At 39.4% G+C, this 21,270-nt stretch overlaps 1 protein-coding gene across 1 annotated transcript in view; it reads left to right on the forward strand.

Annotated features, from left to right (window-relative positions):
* plagl2 (pleiomorphic adenoma gene-like 2) overlaps positions 1-18,892 on the forward strand; it is a 42,838-nt gene extending 23,946 nt beyond the window's left edge. The window contains exons 2-4 of the mRNA XM_030139801.1: positions 10,908-11,059; positions 11,145-11,623; positions 12,615-18,892. Coding sequence (XP_029995661.1) covers positions 11,295-11,623; positions 12,615-14,103 — 1,818 coding nt within the window. The 5' untranslated portion in view covers positions 10,908-11,059; positions 11,145-11,294 and the 3' untranslated portion in view covers positions 14,104-18,892. The remainder of the gene's footprint in view (positions 1-10,907; positions 11,060-11,144; positions 11,624-12,614) is intronic.
* Positions 18,893-21,270: the final 2,378 nt, after the last annotated feature.

Genomic DNA, 21,270 nt, shown 5'->3' on the forward strand with positions numbered 1-21,270 from the left:
ACGTTTAAATGATAAACTGAGACAAAATATTGTTAAAATTGCACTTCGTTTTCTTAAGAAATTTCAGTTTGTTCATGTTATTCACATTGTTTTAAAGGATAGTTGGTAGATGTAAACATTTTCATTGCATAATTTTACTTTTTTCACTCTAAAACATAGAGTAAAATTTGGAGATTACATTATTTATATATTATTATGTTATTATTTTACTGGTTCGGCCCCCAAATTTGGCTTAGTGTGGCCCCTGAACTAAAATGAGTTTGACACCCCTGATATAGATGATTAATCACTGCTGGATTTCACTTTGGGCCTAAAACTGACTTTATTCTTAATATCGAGTGTGACATGTGCTTGTAAAAGAGTGTATGATTTTAATGTCCCCCCCCAAAAAACCTCTGGTCTTTAAACATGACAGCGAGAGAGGAGTGAGAGTGAGAGAGGGGGTGGGCAATTGGCGTAACGCCCACTGGCGCTGTGCCCACATCTCCGGCTGCTGTGGAGCTCCGTGTCATGGCCAGGACTCCCTGCCAGAAGGGCTTTCCCCAGAACCACCTCTGCACACACACACACACACACAGACACACACACACAGACACACACACACACACACACAGAAAAAACAAATGCACACACATGCCTCACTTGCTGCCTATGTGTTTAGTGTCAACATTTTGATAAAGCTGTGCCAAGCAAACAGTATATCCTGTGCTAATGGTCTGACTTACCAATAAAAAAGGACGTGTTGCTTCAACTGCCTTTAATATAAACATCACAACAGTAATGTCTACATGAAGAATTCAGATTAACATATGCACCAGTGAAATGTCACTAATCAACATATGAAAAAACCAAAGCTCTAAGGAGTAATGTCTTGATTTAGCCTGTACATGCACACACACACACACACACACGCACACACAAAATGCACATCCATCTTATTATTTCACCCACGCCAGCTTGTTGATGATCGCTGGTAAACGACAGAGATTAATTTAAGCACAACCGCCCCCAGTTGTTTTCCTCGCAAATTAGTGTCGAAAGAGACGCCCCAGCCCTGTTGGTCTTTGCTTGTGGAGCCAGTTAATTTTCTAATTAGTCTCCATCAAACCCCAGCTATCGTTAAAGGAGCGATGTGTGTTCCCCAGATGTGTGTCTCTCTCAGTTTTAGCGGTACCAGCCTGGGCTCAGAGACAGGGAGGAGATGAGTGGTGAGGATGATCTTGATGATAATAATGAAACTTGCGATGGTAATGATGATAATTAGCGTTTTGATCTCCGCAAACATGGTATTATACTTTGATGTGGTAGTGTTTACGTCTGCTGGGGATGTCCTGCAGCATGTGCCAGCTTTATTCATACACATAAACTGAAAGTCTGGAGAGTTGCTTATTTTCATAGGTGCCTCCCAAGCGTGTGCTGCCTGTTGGCGACCGCAGCGGCAATCATCAGGAGATGGAGTAAAAAAGAGGAAAAGATGAGGCTTTTAATGAGTGCGGGCTGATTTCTGGTTGTTTGAATTGGCAAACAGTGTAGAAAGAAGAAGAGAAGGAGGAGGGAGGGATGAAGAGATGAAAGGGAGCAGGAAAAGTAGGAATTATGAGATGAAGAAGATACACAAGCAAGATAAAAGGAAGACAATGAGTCAGTAAAGATGAAGAGATTACTATTGCTGACGTGTTTTTTTCTTTTTATTGCTTATTTTATGTATTTTAAAAAGCGTCCGATGTTCAGTGTTTTTTCCCGTAGGAGTTCAGTATATTTGTGTGTGTTTTGCTTGTATGAGGTAACAGCCAGGACTTGTTTATGTATTTTTGTGTTTGTGTGCATGTCTGAGAGTGTGTGTGGCCTATGGTCTCACTAACAGACACATTCCCAGTGTCAACGAGGTGGCATGGACTCGGTGTTACCCCAGTAACCTGACTGACCCCTGCATCCTCCTCATCAGATCAACACAACAGACACACACTCACAGGAAAGGATGTATTAGTAGAGGTTTAACAAATAAGACCACAGTGTTTTCTCTCCAGTGTATCTGTAGTGTCTCTGCTAGTTGCACAATATGCCTTTATGTTCTCTCTGTGAGTGTTTTTGTGTGTTACAGTGTAAACATTTGTTTGTAGCTCAGTTTCACAAGATTACCAAGTGATACCATGGCTGATACCTTTGGCTGCATTATCATTATGTCCCTTAGTTATGTGGATGATTTATATTAATTGACCGTGACTGTAAGTCTGTTATTGAGCTGAATATTGAACCCTTTTCATTTGGTGAAGTTATCGTCAAGATGAGGACTTTATTTTTCTGAATGTTCAGTTGGTTTTTCTGCCATTTCACTGTAGACTTTATATTCATTTGAATGTGTTAAAATCCGTGAACCTGCAATACCTGTTTAGTTATGGTTTAATAATAATTTCGTGAGATAGTTAAAGGTGACAGATACATGTAAATATGATATGAAACTAGATTTGGTGCAAAGGTAATGGCTCTCTTGGGACATTCATGTCTTTTTCACGGGTTTATAACAGCAGGGTGAAGTCAGGAGACGGTGGCAGTGTAATAATGAAGGTATCTCATGGTGACAGTTAGATGAGCCCTGCCCTCTTCCCCCCAGTCAGACCACAGCCGGGGCTATCTTTAGCCAGGACATGGGGGCAGTGGTGCAGATTTTATGGCCACATCCCGGCCCAATGTGGCCAGGACTAACTGTCGGGACGGGTGAGGGTTTGGCTGGCAGAAGTGAGCTCTGGGGGGAGGACTCTTCCTCTTGCCTTCACACACACTTCACACATATACACACACTTCATGTGCAGAGTTTCACCCTGGGTCGGAAAACACAAACTAGAGAGGAACTGAAACCTGGGGGAGGAGGAGGGGGAGGAGGAGGAGGGGAGGAGAGATGAAGGGAGATGAGAGAAAGGATGGAGTGAGGGAAGGAGGGAGGGAGGGATCTCTGGTGAAATCGATGTGGTGTTGGTACTATGTCGGTGCAGACTCAGACCTCTCATGTCTAATGCTGTCCATAAAAAGTATGTAAGTTCAGTTTAGTTCATGTTAGTTGAAGCAGGAAATCACAACAGACGCTTCTGCTTGGTTACAGAAACCCACAGCTACACAGCTTTGGTGTCAGTTATCTTGCTTAATACAATATTGTTTTTCTTTATTTTTGGGAAATCAAATTTGCTTCATTAGACTTTTATTGTGTGTACCAGCTCTACTAGACGCATTTTAAATGACAGATTCTTTTTTGTTCTGTTTGTGTATAATAGATACGTTGTTGAAGTCACATTTCATAATTTATCCTCCTGAGACCCAGGAAAGTGAAAATTTTACCTTTTTTTTCGATAAACAATTGTCTTGATTGGAAACTGCATAATGCTACAGTGTTTTTAGATACATTTTTAAAATTATTTTTATTTAGCCTTTTTACCTCCGCCAAGGAGGTTATGTTTTTGCCAGGGTTTGTTTGTCTGTTTGTTTGTTTGTTTGTTTGTTTGTTTGTTTGTTTGTCTGTCCATTAGTGTGCAACATAACTCAAAAAGTCATGGACAGATTTGGATGAAATTTTCAGGGTTTGTTGGAAATGGGATAAGGAAGAAATGATTAAATTTTAGTGGTGATCGGGGTGGGGGGGCCCACGGGGGCGGGGCCACTGATCAGCCTTGGCGGAGGTCTGCGCTCTCCGAGTGCTTCTAGTTATTTTATGGAATGCCCATTGCAATGGACAACATATTTTAAGTAAAACTGTCAAACTTTTGTCCCCTACAGAGGACAAAAATGCATTGCTGGGTCTCAGGAGGATATACTCTCTTTGTATATTTGTACATAAAGCTGTGAAATTAGGTGATATCACAATGTCTGCCTATAGAATTATTTCCACTACTCCACTCCTGCAAAATGCAAAAGGTTGCAGTGTACATTTCAAAGTGATCTGTAATTTCTTTATTTTCTGTGTTTTTGGTAACCAAAGACGCAACTGCAAGTCACAGTATTGCTAACAATAGTCACAGCATGACTTTTTCCACATGTACATATATTGCATTTCTCTTGTATCACATTTGTATTAACTAAAACATAATGCATAATTCACATTACTGTTATCTATTGCCACCTATAAATCTATTGTGAAATAACCTTGACTGCACAAAGCTCCTTGTTCTTGCATTTCAAAACTTAATTTGAACAGTAGACATTTATTCAGAAATGTGTCAGTAACAGAAAAAGTATTATTCAAATGCTTTTCTTAAGTCAAGCTAGTAATAGCACTGTGTAAAAACTCAGCTACAAGTAAAAGTTCTGCATTCAAAACCTTTCTTAAGTGAAATTATTATCAGCAAAAACACATGAATAAAAAGTTAAAGTCGTCATTGTGCAGTAACTGGTTCCTGTCAGTGTTTTATTATTACCCCGCCCCCGAAAGGGAGGCAAGGGGTATTGTTTTTGGTTTGGTTTGGTTATTTGTTTCTTTATTTGATTGTTAACACTCTAGCAGCAAAACTATTGGTTGAATTCATCCCAAAATGGATTCAGATTGCCAGTGACCCAGAATAGATGTCATTACATTTTGGGAACAGTAGGTCAAAGTTAAAAATTTTTTAAATGAATTTTTACAATCTTTTTTTTCCCCATTTACTTATAATGGGCAAAATTTCACATGTCTGTAGCAGCAAAACTAATGGCTGAATTCATACCAAATTGACTTTAAAGATTGCCAGTGACCCAGAATAGATCTGATTGCATTTTTGGAACCGTAGGTCAAAGTTAAAATTTTTTATGAATTTTAAAAATCTTTTTTCTTCTCCCATCTACATCTATAAAAACATCAATTTTATTTCAATTTACTTCAAACTTGCCACATTTTTAGAGGCAATTGATATGCAGACATCAGCACATGCATAGACATGATGACATCAGCTGGATAAGCTACAATATGCGTGAGGGGCAGGATTTGTTTTGCCTGGCACCACTTGCTATATAGGATGTACTTGGATGATTCATTTTACTTCAGTATTAGTGTGTATATTGTATTTGTCATTTAGCTTCTTTTCATACCATTGAGTAGTTTCATCCACAACATCATATTCTATAAGATCATATGTTTGTAGCATCGCTGTCCTGTCAGAACCATGTATCTCTATAAAGTCAACTTCTTGTGAGCTCAGAACAGCAGGCCTGTTTTCAGCTTCATGACAAGACAGTTTGTAGTAAATCCAAGTAGATTTTTTTAAAGAGTTTGTTTGGGTTGAAAATCATCTCAATCCCCAGAGGCAATTTAATCTTTCAGTTTATCATTAATATTCGCAAGCAACTGGTAATACATGTTTTTCACAGGAAGAGCAGATCTGTATTGTGAGAGGAAACTAAAACTGTCATACAAATGCCAGATACAGTTGAGTAGAAGTATAAAATGGTACTTGGATAAAGTACTTGTACCTGAAAATTGTACTTCAGCACAGTTATTTCTGAGCAATCCCATCAAAACAGGATGACAGTCAGATTTATGTCATTAAGGATGATGCCATTTACTCGGTATGGATATATCTAACAACAACGACACAGTCACTAAGAGGAAACTAATCTGACACCCGTTAAACACCACGTGCAGGCAGATTGTGTGTTTAGAGAGTAAATCATGGAAGACAATTTGGCACCCTGGCAGCTAAATGTTTGTTCTAGCGTTGCAGAGAAGAAAATCTGCGCTGTGTTTTGGTGTTCCATTCAGGTGTCTGTTCCAGCTGCTGTCCGTTGGAGTTTGATGTGGGAATGGGATGCATTCACTGCACCTCGTGTACTTTGAATTTTCCATTGTTGTGTGTGGCAAAACACAGAGACACTAGCAGATTTCTCATAGATTCAGATGGCAAGAAGCACTATTTAAAATGGGAAAGTGTATGTTTCCGTATATTGTCTGTTTGAGTACATACATAGGCTTACCGTTAACCCTTTATGAAACTACCACAGAATAAGTCTATTTTTTTAAACATTTGAATGTGCTATACATAAATAAAACCATTATATCCCATTTTATTTTATTTTGTTAACATTTTTTGGTAAGTCCTTACTTAGTAAATAAATAGCTAATAAGTGCAATAAACCCCAAAAATGAAAACACAAGTAAAGTGATTTTATTTACAGGTATTTTATTTTCAGTTATGTATGTAGATATGTGTAGGTGTACGTATAAGTATCTCCCCAATTCAACTTGTGGCATGTTCAGCATGTACACAACAGATGTAAATAATATTTATAGTTTTTTTTGTAATTTGTCGGTTATATTTCCATATTTCCTCTTGTGTATCTGTTGTGCTGACTAAATGCTCTTTTTACTCTTGTGCGCTTTGTTGTACTCCACTCCTGCTGCTGTAGGACTAGTAAAGGAATATCTTCTCTTATTTTATCTTATCTTATTTTATCTTATCTTTTATTTGTGATTTGAAAGGATTTTTTGCATCTTTTTTACATTTACAATTTAGAGGAAAGGAAAATATGTATGATATGTGCAATTCTACCAGGATCTAAAAATATATTTGCAAATGGGAACACACATGCTCCCGTAGGTAAAAAAGGGTTAACTTTCCAAAGTTTCAACAACAACCCTCTTTCTTAAGATGTCAGACCTTACTAGGATCCTCTTCAAACTGGCAGCCTTATCAAATAAATATCAGTATCACTATGGAAACTATTGTATTATGTGTGTCTGTAGTCCACATGTATGTGTACGTTCTGTCGCTGTGATATACAAACACAGTTTAATCTCAGTTCAGTGCAGTTTCTAGGCTCTATTTTTGTGAAACGGTTGTATTGAATTGATCTGATGGTGGCCATGCTGCCTTCATCCTCCTGCCTGGCTGCCAGTCCTGGTCAATGTGGTTAGTAAAGCATGACCCTCCTCCCTCCCCCTTGCCCCCACCCATGCCCCCCCTCCTCAGTCCTCGCTCTCTGGAGTCACTTGACTGGTGCAAAGACCCCTGACTCCACTACTGCAAATGACTCCAGTTTTCCCTCCCTTTTTCGTCATCCCTTTATCCCTCATTGCTCTCTCGTTTACCTCGCTTCTATCCTGAACTAAACCCTCCTTTTCCATCTGTTTCTCTTGCAGTGTGACTTTGCTAGTTCCCTCTCTTTTACAACCAAGATGGAGAATTTACCAAGACTTATGTAGCTATTCCTTTTGTAAACTTCCTTGTTCAGTTTAGATCGTGTACAGATGCTCAGAAAGTTAGAGTGATTGTGAAGTTTGTTTAAAATATGCATCGTGTGTTTTTATCTGTCAACATGTATTTTTTTCCACATCTTTCATGATCAGTACTACTGATAAGAAAAAATACTTTTTACTTTATATTGTTTAATGTCTTGCACATTTTTAGATTTGACAACAAAAAGCCTTTTTCTAGTCAGTTTTACGTTAGTTATGCAAAAAAAAAGCACCATGTTGCATGCAAGGCTGTAACTTTGCACCATGTTAAAAATATTCATTTTAACTTTGAATCTACGTTTTGTAAGTATTTGATTTTAGAGGCATTGTTAGACTGTTACAAACAACATATGTGACATACTGTGGTGTTCATGCATTATATGTATTGTTTTTGTGCCATTAACTATCAATTTCTGTGTTTTTTCATATGTTTATGCAACATGAACACCCCCACCACACACTCACCCCTCACCCCATGAGTGCGGCTGTTGTCACCTAAGCTCCGGACAGTGAACTCACTTTCTATATTTAGTATGTTCATATAGTTTGCTCAGGTAGCTTCTGTAGCCCCGGGGTCCTTCTGTGTGGATCATGGTTGCACAGCCTAAGCTTCTAGCCTTTTCTAGCCTGTCCCGCTTGGGCCTGATTTGGCCCTGCGTACCACTGCTAACGTCACAAAGCGTCCGGTGAACGTTTTACCCCTGAAACATTTCTCTCACATGTTACTTTGAAAGGCTGCAGCAGGCAGTGAAGGGGTTAATACCAGTCACTCAGCATGCGGGAGCCGTGGCGGGCGGGCAGGCAGGCAGTGCAGAGGCTGACCTCTGACCCCTCAGGAAAGGAATGTGGAAGCTCTTTCATCCAGGACAGAAACCAAAGACACCCGGGCGGTTGGAAAGTGGCAGTTCAATTCTGCTTTCAGCGTTTTTGATTAGGGGAAGTAAGCGGAGGTTCGATGTGTATGTGGTGTGGAGTGTTTGTCGTAGGGGCATCTGCCATTTTGGAGTGAAGTTCCATCTTGCAGTCGTGTTCATTACTGTGTTACTCTGCAGCAAGGGCAAGAGTGATTAGTGTATGAAAATGGCTGAAGTTGTGCTGTTGGTGCTGGTGCAGAAACCCTGGTTATGACACACTCTGTTCTTTGATCTAGATCTATATAATGTCAGTACCAGTTCTAACTGATGTTCAATGTCCTTATCTGAACTTCTATTTAACACATTATAAGATTATTTGAACAGAGAGCATGCTTATTTACAGTCACATAGAGCCAATATTTTTCTTCATTTTCTTTTATGAAAGTAAAGAAATACAATTACTGTAGAATAAAGTAGAACAATAAATAGAAACACTTTTTTTTTTGTTTTAAAAACAGCTAAAAAAAAACGTATAACATTTTAGGTCTATTTTGTAGTCCAAGTATGGAGCAGTCTAGTGTGAGTGTTGTGTATTGTCTGCATTTGACCAGTAAACAAGTAGAAGCCTGTAATCTAATAGGATATGCTGCTTCCTTGGTGGTGTTTTTGAAGCAAGAGTATGTTTAAAGGCATGCATGCATAGATGGTAGTTTACACAGCTGTTTGTCACTGGAGAAGAGAAACAACCGAAATAAATATTCACAGAAAATAGAAACTGTGAAGTAGTAAAGTTAAAAATCTTTATTAGCAAAAAAACTCTTGAAAACTGTATTTGTATCCAGATTTTTTAGAAAAAGTTTAAGTTTCTTGAAACTCTAATTAAATTAATGGGTAATGTAATATTATTATATCATGTTAACTGATTATAAAGTGTCCCTTCTTTTACTGTGAAGCCAGGATGTGAACATGTGAATATTTGGAGCTCATGCTGTACAACAGAGTTATAATAATAATAACAACAATAATAATAATAATAGTTTAAATTTGTGGTTTTTCTTTGCCATTCTTTCAGTTTTGTATATTGTTCCTACTTATGTTCGAAATAAAGTTAATTCATTAATAATAATAATAATAATAATAATAATAATAATAATAATAATAATAATAATAATAATAATAATGGTAGTAAAACTGAGTTGATTGTAACTGCAGACACATGACACAGACTGATCACTGACAAACAATAAACCACAGAAGGATGTGAATCTTCCACTTTGACTGTTGTTATCCGTCCTGGTGTCATTCATGTACGAACTTTCTGCTCTGCATGACGTGTCCTTTATGCTGGAGTTGTTGTTTTATCTGTACCTTGACGGTATGGATTCACTTCATTGTACTGTATGTGCCTGTCTGTGTGCGCGCTTTTGTGAGTGTGTTTGAGCATGCCGGCTTGGGGGAGGGTGTGTACATGATGTTGCATTCGGCGTGACCAGAACTCTGTGCGTTGTATGTGCTGTTGTGTGCGGAGGAGAGGGGCAGGGCGACACGGCATGGTTCAGGCCAGGAATGTGCGATGTGGGTAGGCTGTACAATAGAGCCAGGCTCCCTGAGGGTGGTCAATAGGACGGGTGTCACCCCCCTGTACCCTCCCTGCTGGGTGATGACCACCACACAACGCTACAGCTGTCAGGTCCTCTTAACCACCACTGTAAACACATACATCATAAGAACAAACACACATGTAGATATATTTGACCCCACAGACACGTGTTCAGGATCTGAGCATTAAAGAAATGACACCAACTTACAACCTGTCACGTTTTAGCCACATCTACCAACCTTTGGAAAGTTGAGTGTGTAACTGTGTATGTTAGAAATATAATAAACCACTCAGGATATTTGCGGTCTTGTTTAACTCATTGACCTAACATGCAGAAAGGATGCAATTACATGTGCTGAGTTGTGAGCAGTGTGTAGTTTACGTATGTGCATATGTGTGTGTATATGCATGTTTTGTCACAAATAACTGTATGTGTTTATCGTGCTTGCAGTGACTCTTCATTCACATGACTGAAGCTCAGAACACGACACTGCGATCGGTGTTGTGCCTGCTCAACCTTGGACTTAGCCGGTATGTTAGCTAGCAGGGGTCACAGAGGTCACTGAGGGTAAATAAGGGAATGCAGAGATGACAGAGTGAGTTCAGCTGGTCTCTTGGAAACACACGTTAATATGTTGTGCAACTAAACAACTTCCAAAACCTGCATTCCAGCCTGCATTTCACTGCATTTTTCAAAGTTTGTGACCGTTGTCACTGTTGTTGCTGTTGTTTGAGGAATCTGTTGAATTCAGGGTGACAGGTAGCACTGGTTTGAGGAGACAACTTTGTGGCGTAAACACTGCTCTCCCCCACCACAGCCCTCTACCCTGGAGGTTGTGTGTGTGTTTCTGTGTTTTCCCAAGGATTACAGGAGCCTTATCCAGTTTCATAACAAGTACATACATGTACACACATACACACACACAAAGCTGGCTTTGTGCACCGTGCTGTCATCTGAAGACACATGATGAAAGATTAGACTGGATAATTATGTTCAGTCTTCACATGCTTTTCATACAAATAGGTATTGTACAGAGGTTGTGACTGAGAATTATCATTTCCAAAATACAAAATGGTTTGTGTATCTAGTCTTGTCAGTCAGACTTGTCGTTCAGCTCCCCCTAGTGAGGTCAAAGGAAACTGGCTTTTGAAGGGTCATTTTTTTAGGCCTGTTGCAATCTATGTTGATTTATTCTGTTAAAAAGTTAAAAAGTCACTATTTGTCAACTTACCTTCTTTCATATTTGATCTTTTGCTGCAGGACAGTAACAATGCAGAGCAGTATTTCTCACTCACCGCCAACCATAGCTGTTGGGACTGGGTGAGGAGGAGAAAGAGTGAAGGAGAAGAGCAGCAAGAGAGAGTGAGAAAAGGAAAGTGCAAAAGGAGGACAAGGAGGATTTTAACAAACAGGTAAGAAGAAGTAAAATTTGTTCAGTGTTACCAGACAGTTCAAAAAAGTGTACATTTACAATATGCATCTTTCATCTTGCAACAGATTTTCAATGTTTATGCTGGACAGTTGGCCCCACCTATAAGCTGTCAGTCACCCTCTTTTTCAACAAAACCCCTTCAACTTCCCACATTGAGCCTGCAAGGCAGGGGAGACAACAGTGAATTTTCATGGCAGCGGCACACTAAGGCTGCCATGGCAGCTGCTGCCGCCGATGCCTCACACCGTATTACCACACTGACGCCGGAGGAAGAGGGACGACGGACTGCCGCCAAGCTGTTTGGGAGCGCAGCCCCGCTGCCACGGACAGAAAGAGAGAGAGAGCGAGAGAGGGGGAAAGAGAGGGAGAGGGAAGAAGAAGAGGTAGGGAGAGGAAGTGGGAACGAGTGTTTGGTGTGCGGTACCCTGTTCGCCTCACAGGAAAAGCTCCGGCTTCACGCCTTAAGTCACACAGGAGAGAAACCCTTCCACTGCTCACAGCCACACTGTCCCAAGGCCTTCAGCTCCAAATACAAACTCTTCAGGTACTCCCAATTAACCACACACTGTATACTTCATATCAGCTTTAGTTTCCCTGAAATGCACAATCCACCATGGACCCATGTGACATTCATGTATGATCTCAGAAAGTAATACAGGGTGATCTTCAGACAAGAATTGCTAGTTTTTGCTCAATGCCATATTCTCATTAATAGTGTGAATCATAGAGTTTCTTAGAGTGTTATCAATAGTATAACAATAATAATATCACTAATAATATCACAATGCAGCATTTCTGATGCTTCATGATGTTTGTGTAAGTGACGGAAATATCTGTACAAAGAAAGAGACCATGTACTTGTTAACTGCATTGTGGTCAGATGCAATGTACAGAAAATTACCCACTTAGCCTGGTGGCACTCACACACACACACACACACTATATATATATATATATATATATATATATATATATATATATATATATATATATATATATATATATATATATATATGTGTGTGTGTGTGTGTGTATGTATATGTGTGTATATATATATATATATATATATATATATATACACATATATATATATATATCTATATCTATCTATCTATATATATATATATATATATATATATATATATATATATATATATATATATATATGCTGTTTCTATGTGCTGTGAATGCTATAGGTATTAAAAAAACGTATGAAATGTGGCACTAATGTATCAGTAACATATTGTATACAATAAGAATAAATGCGATGTAGTCCTGTATTGATATTTTGACCCACCCTTAATTATTGCAGTAGGATTTTCTGGCATTTGGTCAATCATAGTAAAGGGTTCCAAAAGTCATTTGATGTCCTGTAAACTATGGTGACTCATGTACATAGATCTGCTGTAGGGTCCCAAGGTGTTTGACTAGAATTTGTGGCACACTGTAACAGGTGCAGTGCATTTAGATTATAATAAAAACACTGCTCTTACTGATAGTGTCTTTTTGTCTGTCCTCCATGTGTTTGTTTGCAGGCATATGGCCACACACTCTCCACAGAAGACCCATCAGTGCACGTTCTGTGAGAAGATGTTCCACCGTAAAGACCACCTTAAGAACCACCTGCAGACCCATGACCCCAACAAGGAGGCCTTCAAGTGTGAGGAGTGTGGGAAGCACTACAACACCAAGCTGGGATATAAGCGCCATGTGGCCATGCACTCTGCCACAGCAGGGGATCTCACTTGTAAAGTGTGCATGCAGAGCTACGAGAGCACACCTGTGCTGCTGGAGCACCTCAAGAGCCACTCGGGGAAATCCTCAGGTGGTGCCAAGGAGAAAAAACACCCATGTGACCACTGTGACCGCCGCTTCTACACAAGGAAGGATGTGAGGCGGCACATGGTAGTCCACACGGGCAGGAAGGACTTTCTGTGCCAGTACTGTGCCCAGCGCTTCGGCAGGAAGGACCACCTGACACGCCACGTAAAGAAGAGCCACTCACAGGAGCTGCTGAAGATCAAAACAGAGCCTCCAGATATGTTAGGTCTATTAGCATCTGGGTCACCTCCTTGCTCTGTGAAGGAGGAGCTTAGTCCCATGATGTGTGGCATGGGTCCCAACAAAGACCCTATAATGGGAAAACCGTTCCCCAGTGGAGCCCCTTTTCCTATGGGCATGTACAACCCCCACCATATCCAGGCCATGTCTAATTCTGGTGTGGGTCACCCACACCCTTCCCTAATGCCCAGTTCCTTGTCTGCAGCTATGGGCATGGGTTGTCATGTGGATTCCCCCGGATCACTTCACCCACACTCCCATCACCACCACCATCATCACCACCATCACCACCACCACCATTCCCCTCCGATGCCCCCACATCACCAGCCTCCAACTCCCCAGCAGCAGCACCAGCCCCAGCCAGCCCCCAAATACCAGCTGGGATCTACCTCATACCTGCTGGACAAGCCCTTGAAAGTGGAGATGGAGAGCTTCCTCATGGATCTGCAGAGTGGCTTGCCAGGCCCGGTTCCCTCTGCAGAGCCCCACGCTGCTGCCTCGCCCCCCAAGGACGGACTGGAGCCCACTTCGGGCCTGGCGGATGAGCTTTGTGGGGATCCCCTCCTGTCCAAGAGCCCTGCGGTGATCGCTGAGTCTCTGTGCGCTGCTAACATGGACTTCTCCCACCTGCTGGGGTTCTTACCCCTCAACCTGCCTCCCTACAGCACCCCCATGAGCACAGGAGGGCTGGTGATGGGCTACACCTCATCTGCAACTTCCTCCTCCTCTTCTTCCTCCTCCTCTTCCTCATCTCTGCATGCTGCCGAGCCCCATGCTGCAGCAGTCGCCGCGGCAGCAGCTGCCGTCGCCACGGCACCTCTTACCTCTTTGCAACCTCAACCTCAGGAGCAGCAGAGCTCCAGCGGGGGTCTAGGCCTCGGACCCTTGCACCCCCTCCCACCAGTGTTTAGCTCCAGCCTTAGTACCACCACACTGCCTCGCTTCCACCAGGCCTTCCAGTGAGAGTACCAGCCCTCGGCCCAGCCCTGCCCAGCCAAGATGACCTCCACGGCAGCCTCAGCTCTGCATGGGGGTTTTGGGCTGAGGTTATTCAGGGCTCGGTCAAACAGTTGGAGAATTATAATAAAATAAATACACAAACGAACACTTAGAAGCCTTAAATAAAAGCGCACAAAAGCTTTTGTTGAGCCTTAGAGGAAGTTAAACTCCTTTGAGCAAGAAAAGAAAAAAAAAGGAAAAGGTGAGAAAAGAAGTTAAAGAAGCTTTTATTTGGGCTTTTTTCTATCCTATAGTTATAATGATGTATTAACCTTTTTATTTCCATTTACTTCCTCTTTTATGCCCCCTCCATCCCTTATATAGTAGTATAGAGGGCAGGATCAGTAGGCCAAAAGGCGTGGTACTGCATACTTTCTAAAGTAATAATGTTAAAAAAAAAATCAAAGATAATTTTTAGTGAAGATTATCTGTTTTGTTGTGACCCAGAAAAAATATAGTTTGAAGTGGATATTTTGTTTTACTTTATTTTTCTTTTCCAAATGTAAGAACATGCTAGAATGTGTCTCATCTTAAGTTTTGAACTACCCACTCTAATAACCTAAACTTTCATGACTAGTAGGGTGAGGAGAGAGTTCATTGAAGGACTGAAGAGATGCAGGCAATTATTGAATCTTAATTAAAAAAAATAAATAAAAAAAGAAGATGAATCCTCCTCTAGATGGCTAGGCTAGAGCCACAAAAGCGACCCCTGCCTCTAAAAAGTGCTCTTCAAACAAACAATTTTTTTTTTTTTTAAATGTCCCTTTTGTGTACTTTAACTGATGCAGCGGCTCCTAGAGTCAAATCAGTTTCAATGAAAGTAGTTTACTATATTAAAAAAAAGACATGTCTGTGTCTGTATCAGGATTGACAAGAGTCGCCCACAAAAAAAGAAATATGAAAGTGTGTGATCTGATTTAAAATGTAATATCATGCTGGCTTTTTACTTTTCCTCAAGAGAAGCACTTTTTTTTTAGCAGAAGGCACTTCACCTTTAGGAATCTCCCAAGGAAAACCTTTTGTCTCCTTCCTCATGACTTCTAGAGGTTTTGGCTACAGGCCGTGAACAGGCCGATCGCCTGAGATAGAGACTTTCTCCTCACTGGGAGACCCTCCAAAGACCCAGCTCTGACTGGACCCCTTTGTGAGGACTCTCCTTTCTTCAGCTGTCTTCCTTATCTTTCAAAGCTCCCATGATAATGCTATATTGCAGCTTTTTCTCTGCTGCCCAAATATATGTAAAGTATAGTTTTGGAATAAAATACATCCTTAGGCAGTCTTTTAAAAAAGATGCATCATCGTGGTCATGATGAACCCTGACATATGTGAATGGCAAGAACAAAAGAATTACATTGACAGATGAGGAAAATGTGTTAAAGAATGTTATTGCAGTGTACGAAATATCTCAAAAATGAATATTATAATTGCTTTTATCTCAGTAAAGTGTATTTTAGGTAGACGTAATAAAACTAAGTGATGATGTTTTTGATGTATGGCAGGTTTACATTTGTGTGTATCTTGCATTTTTGATCAAACAATGGATGAAGTATTAGCTTTCCCTTAAGCTTTCTCTGTCATATCCAATCTTTACCTTTACGTTAGTATAGCAGAATCCAAACTGTGGATGGAAAAGTATCTATAGAGGGCTGTTAGTGGCTTAATAATCAATTAGGATTTGAGCTAGATGAGTTTAGATTGTGTCATATGAATGCTGACAAGAACGGCCTATGATTCTATAGGTTTTATCCTTGATCCAGTTGAGTATTTACACCGCTGCTGCTGTGCTGAAATCCTAGCTGATTTCACTCTGAGCTCAGTGGTTTGGGATTTTAAATCCTTTATAACCATTCACCACCAGCCTATAAAAAAAAAAAAGAAAAAACTTGAGCCCAAAGTTAACCTAAACCTCAAGATAAAATAGGTGCTCTTATCTGTGTCATTTAAATCAACTAATATCCTGACGACTGTGGTGCGTTCAGGAACCTCACCTTTATCAGTTGTTGTGCCGCAGGTGAGCCCCACCCTCAATAATAAAAGAAAAAAATACAATAACTCAAAAAGAAAAAAAAAACTTAGCACATAAAAACAAAATAAAAATGAAAAATTAATTACATGTTGCTGCTTTTAGCTACGGTTGCTGATGGATACCAACTGTAGACCACTAGAACATTTCAATTTCATTTTTTTCCCCAGGATGGACAGTTAGCTGAAAACATGCACAAACCGAACCGACAGTGTTCATCAGGCCCCCCCACGTCCCGGCCCCTTCCCCTCTGTACTCCTCATCCTCCTCATCCTCTCTCAGCTGCTTCTTTAGAGTCAAAGGAAAAGGGTCTGAAAATAATGCGACATCCAGAAGAACGCAGTCACCTTCCTGCGCTTTGACATTCAAAGCCCGGGGGACACATGACTGACTGCACAACTGGGATGTCGCTTATAGTCATATATTTGTTTTGTTTGTTGTCATATGATATATTATTTTCTGTTTGTATAAAACAGGACCTCGAAAACAACACAACACATCACCTCATTTTTATTTGTTTTATTTTTCTTACCAAAACCTGGGGAGAAGAAACTACATTTGTGCACAATTGCTTGTTCAAATACCTTTTTTTTTCTGATACTGTAAGATATTAAATCCGTGACGATCGGCCCTCCTGTGTGAGTAGTATTTACCCCTGACAGATAGAAGCAGCCAGGTTATTCAGAATCAACAAGCAGTGACGTGGAAAAAAAAAAGAACAGTTTGACTGTTTGTAAAAATGTTTATCACCATAAACTTCTAATAATCCAAGTTCTGAACTAATTTGATTTATTAGTCTTCCCCCTGGAAAGTCATCAATATTTTAATGATGGCTGTTTCAGCGATTTTTTTACTTTAACACGATCAAACTTTTTATTGATCGTAAATAAATTTGCTGTTGGCACCTTTCTCAATGATATGTTCAGAAAATTTCAAGAGGAGTCAAATTTGATCTTTATTGTGATCTTTGAAAAAGGTAGGATGTAAGGCTTAAGCCTAATTTGTAGCAATCAAATTGAGCATTTATATTTTTGTAACAAATGAGTATATACATTTTAGTCCTTAGAAGAAACAAAAGAAAGAAAAGCTTTTGGCATGTATTAAGTTTGTCCTCCCTGGGTTTCTGTGAGCTAATCTGAATTCTAGCACTTTCAACCTTTAAAAAAAGAGTATTTTTTTTTCTTTTAAATTTTCAGCTTATTTGTTCATATGTTTTTAATTTTGTATTGATCCTGTATATGTATGTGCCATTAGTTTGATGTGTAGATTTTATCAACCTTTGTGTATTTTCTCTCCACAAGAATAACAGTATTTTTGATAGACTTTTCACTAATATTCTTCTACATATGAGCCCCCTGCCCCCCTTTCTCCTCCTTGAAAACTTTTTTGTTGGTGGTGGTGGGAGTCGGGTAACTAGCTTTGCCTTCTCCCTCCTAAGTTTATCTAATAAAACTCTACAGCCAAGCGCTAAGGCTGAACAGCAACAACATATCTGTTATTCTGAGGCGGAAAGAAATAAGGCTGTCAGTAGAGTGTCAAAGCCACAACGTGACCACAAGCTGCCACTGAAAGAAATGCTGTTGCTACAGAGCCCCATCTGCAGGATGCTTTTTCTACTTTTTTTTCTCTCTTCTTTTTAGTTTTTTTTTTTTTTTTTTTTTGTACACCATGCGACCAGACAAAGATGAAGTCAGGAATACAGCACTTAAAACCTTAAAGCACTGAAGTTTTTGATCCAGCTGAAGGGAACAACAACTTCATGCTGATGTGGTAGCATTGGTTGAATTACACTTCCTGTTCTCCAGTGAGTGAATATCAGACACAAATCATGGCGTCATTAATGTGAGGGAACGTCTGTTAAACACTGACAGCTCCAGGTTCTCAGAGCTCACACCGGTGGAGGTTTTCAGGACTGATGTATGTTTCTTCCTGTTCTCTGTTTTCACTCATTGATCTGAAAAACAGCTAATACCTAACCCCCCCCCCCCCCCCCCCGACCTCTGACAGACAGACATGTTGCTCTGTTCCTTGCCTTGGCTGTAGCTCCATTACCTCGCCTGCGCCTACTAGGGATGCACTTATCCTCACTTTTTCCTCTTTACTAGTAGGTGCAGAACACAAACATTTTAAGGGAATTTGTTCAGTTTAAGCCTGAGAAAAACTGATTTTAATTTTAATGACGCTCTCTCTTTCGCTTCTCCCTCTTTCCTGTTTTTTTTTTTTTTTTCTTTGCTTTTAGTAAAATAAAACTGGGTACTGTCTGATGCAGGCAACATCCACATGTAGTTTTATATATTTCTAGCTTAATGTAAGTCTTGCATTCCAACCTCTTTGTGTATCTCGTTTAGTGACATAGCCCATTTTATTTTTATCACTTGCTATTACAGCCACCTCTGGATTTAAAAGGTGAAAAAAAGGTGAAAGAAAAGAATATTTGCATTCACTTACACTATTTTATATAGCATGGAGTTTATCAACTACAGGGAGAATTATATAAATGATGTGCTTCGGAGGAAGAAAGAAAGAAAAGTGAGAAGTCTTGCTTTTTTTGTTACATATCTCACATGCAATCAGTTGCTGAAATGTAAAAGTGACAGACTTGTATATTGGTTGATCCAAAGAGATGATGAACACAACAACAGAACTATTGACTTATTGTACAGTACAGTGTATCTTTGAGTTGTCATGTGTTATGTTGAAATGATTAAAAGACAAACCAGCGGTTTCATACCTTCTTTGCCTTCTTTTTTTAGAATTTGGTGCCATATTTTCTATCTTTTGTCAACTGTTTTTTATTATTAGATAGTGTATTTTATGGTCAAATTTGGTGTTTTGCCATATACCACACAAAAATAAGGAAAAAAGTAATAAAAATAGATAAAGAAAGAAAGAATAACACAAATAGTCATTCATATTTTGAACAGTGAAGTTTTTTTCTCTGCATGTGAATATAGTGCAGAGTTTTTCAGCAAATGTGTATTTCTTTGACACAAAACTGCAAAAATTCATGAACATCTGTGTTTTTTACAAACTCATCTTCTTTTTACTGCGTTAAAATGCTGCACACATCTGAGATGAACAGACCAGTGAAGAAAACACAGATTAAGTCAAACTAGTCACATCCTGTACTTCAGTATTGTAAGAATCACAGTATAAATATGAGTAAAAACCCCAGATTCAAAATGTAAAAAGTAAAGTAAATGTAACAGCAATAAAAGTACACATTCTGCATTCAAGGTCATGTAATTTAGAATTTTTATTGTTTTATCGTTAACAATTAGTAGCATAGTGCTACATCAAATCATGTAATATTATTATGTAAAAAGTCCCAAATACCTCTTGTGTCAAATAAATATAGTGGTGTAAAAATATTTCCCTCAGATGTGTAATAGAGTAAATTTACACAATTGTATAAAAAGCAAGATAGTTTTGTAAAAATATATGTCAAATGTGTACTTATATATACTGTGTTACATTCCATCACTGGAATTAAGCCCATGAATACATATACTTCCTAATATTTTATCCATTAAAAAAGGGCCCATGACCTACTCCTGCATCCCTCCTCTGGCTTTGGGAAAATCACATGTAGGCTGCGACAGGACTAGTATTTTAATGCTTGTAGGAACAGCCTCTGTGAGTCATTTTCTTCCTCCCGCAAGTGCATCCATCCATCACACTGAGTTTAGAAAAGTTTCATTTCAGTTCTTTTCTGATCAAGTGCTTAAAACGGAGCAGAATGGTTTGACCAGACTCCACAGCCCAGGCCTTATTATCGTTCTCCATCTATAGGCAGCCACCACATGTCATGACACATGATTCACAAAAATGCCCAGTATGAGACTGAGTAAGAAGATACAGACTGCATGTCAGGAGGCAAAATTACCACCTATCCTCAAATGTCACAATGTATAGATTTGTTTGTTTGTTTTTTTTTATTGAAAAATGGAAAAGTCAATAAAATTCAAGGTTTAGTGCTGCGCTGAAAAATAGTTCAAAATGCCATCCCAGAATATCTCTGGAGTATCTGACTGGTGGCTTGTGTCCCGCAGTGTGTCTAACCCTCATATTGGAGGGTCTGGATTATGTCTCAAAGAGCTGCACCAGTCGGCCTGCATGCATAGCTGAGTGTCAAGACTGCCCTAATTATAGTACTACGCAGCCAACCTATACTTACATCAACTGAGCTGACTCTCACACATACACTTACTGGATGCCAACTGTGCCATAACTCAAGAATAGAAACTCTTTTGGTTTTGTAAAATTTTCTTAGAGGGAACCTACAGAGCTTGTAAAAGGGATTTGTGAGGGCTGAGACACCACAACACAGACTTTGTAATTTGATCACATCCTTCCAGACACTAAACATTTCTGAAATACAGAGGGACAAACCCGGATTTAACACCTTCTCCTGCACACACTTCCCATTTAAGATACAGATACACATGAACTTTATTGATCCCGAGGGGGAAATTCACTTCCTAAACCCTTACAGACCCACAACTATTTTAGTCACAACTTCTAAATGATTTTTTTTTTTTTGTCTTTCCCGGGTGATTTATTGCTATTTATTATTATTATAGTCCTCTGAATTTTGCATTTTTCAGTTTTTCAGGTGTCTTCCCATATTTAATTTACTGATCATGTTGATATTCAGAAAAGCTCAGGGTAAATCCAAAAGTTATCAGATCAAATCAGACAAAAATTAGGAAGAAATTACTATTTCAACAAATATATCATTAGTTGAACATAAAAACAAGTGTCTGCAACTACTGTCATATGTTAAAACACATGGGTTTTACTGGTGAATCAATGTTGTAGAAGATGACGGTGTTTCCATGTTCACTATGGAGCCTCTGAATGGGTCATATCTGATGACCATGAAAAGGCAAACTGCATTTTACACCAATTATTTACATGTATTGATAGGATTAGTGTAAAAAAGTTATAAAACATTTAGATCAGTAGATGCTTTTGGTCAGCATTGCATGTGGGTCTTTATGGGTGAATCAGCTCAAAAAAAAAAAAAAAAAAGACTGGATAATTAGACTAAGGTGTTGTAGTCTCTGATGGCAGTGGGAATGAAGGATCTTCCATACCAGCAGTGT

This window comes from Sphaeramia orbicularis, chromosome 7 (assembly GCF_902148855.1).
Source record: "Sphaeramia orbicularis chromosome 7, fSphaOr1.1, whole genome shotgun sequence".
Taxonomy (NCBI): domain Eukaryota; kingdom Metazoa; phylum Chordata; class Actinopteri; order Kurtiformes; family Apogonidae; genus Sphaeramia; species Sphaeramia orbicularis.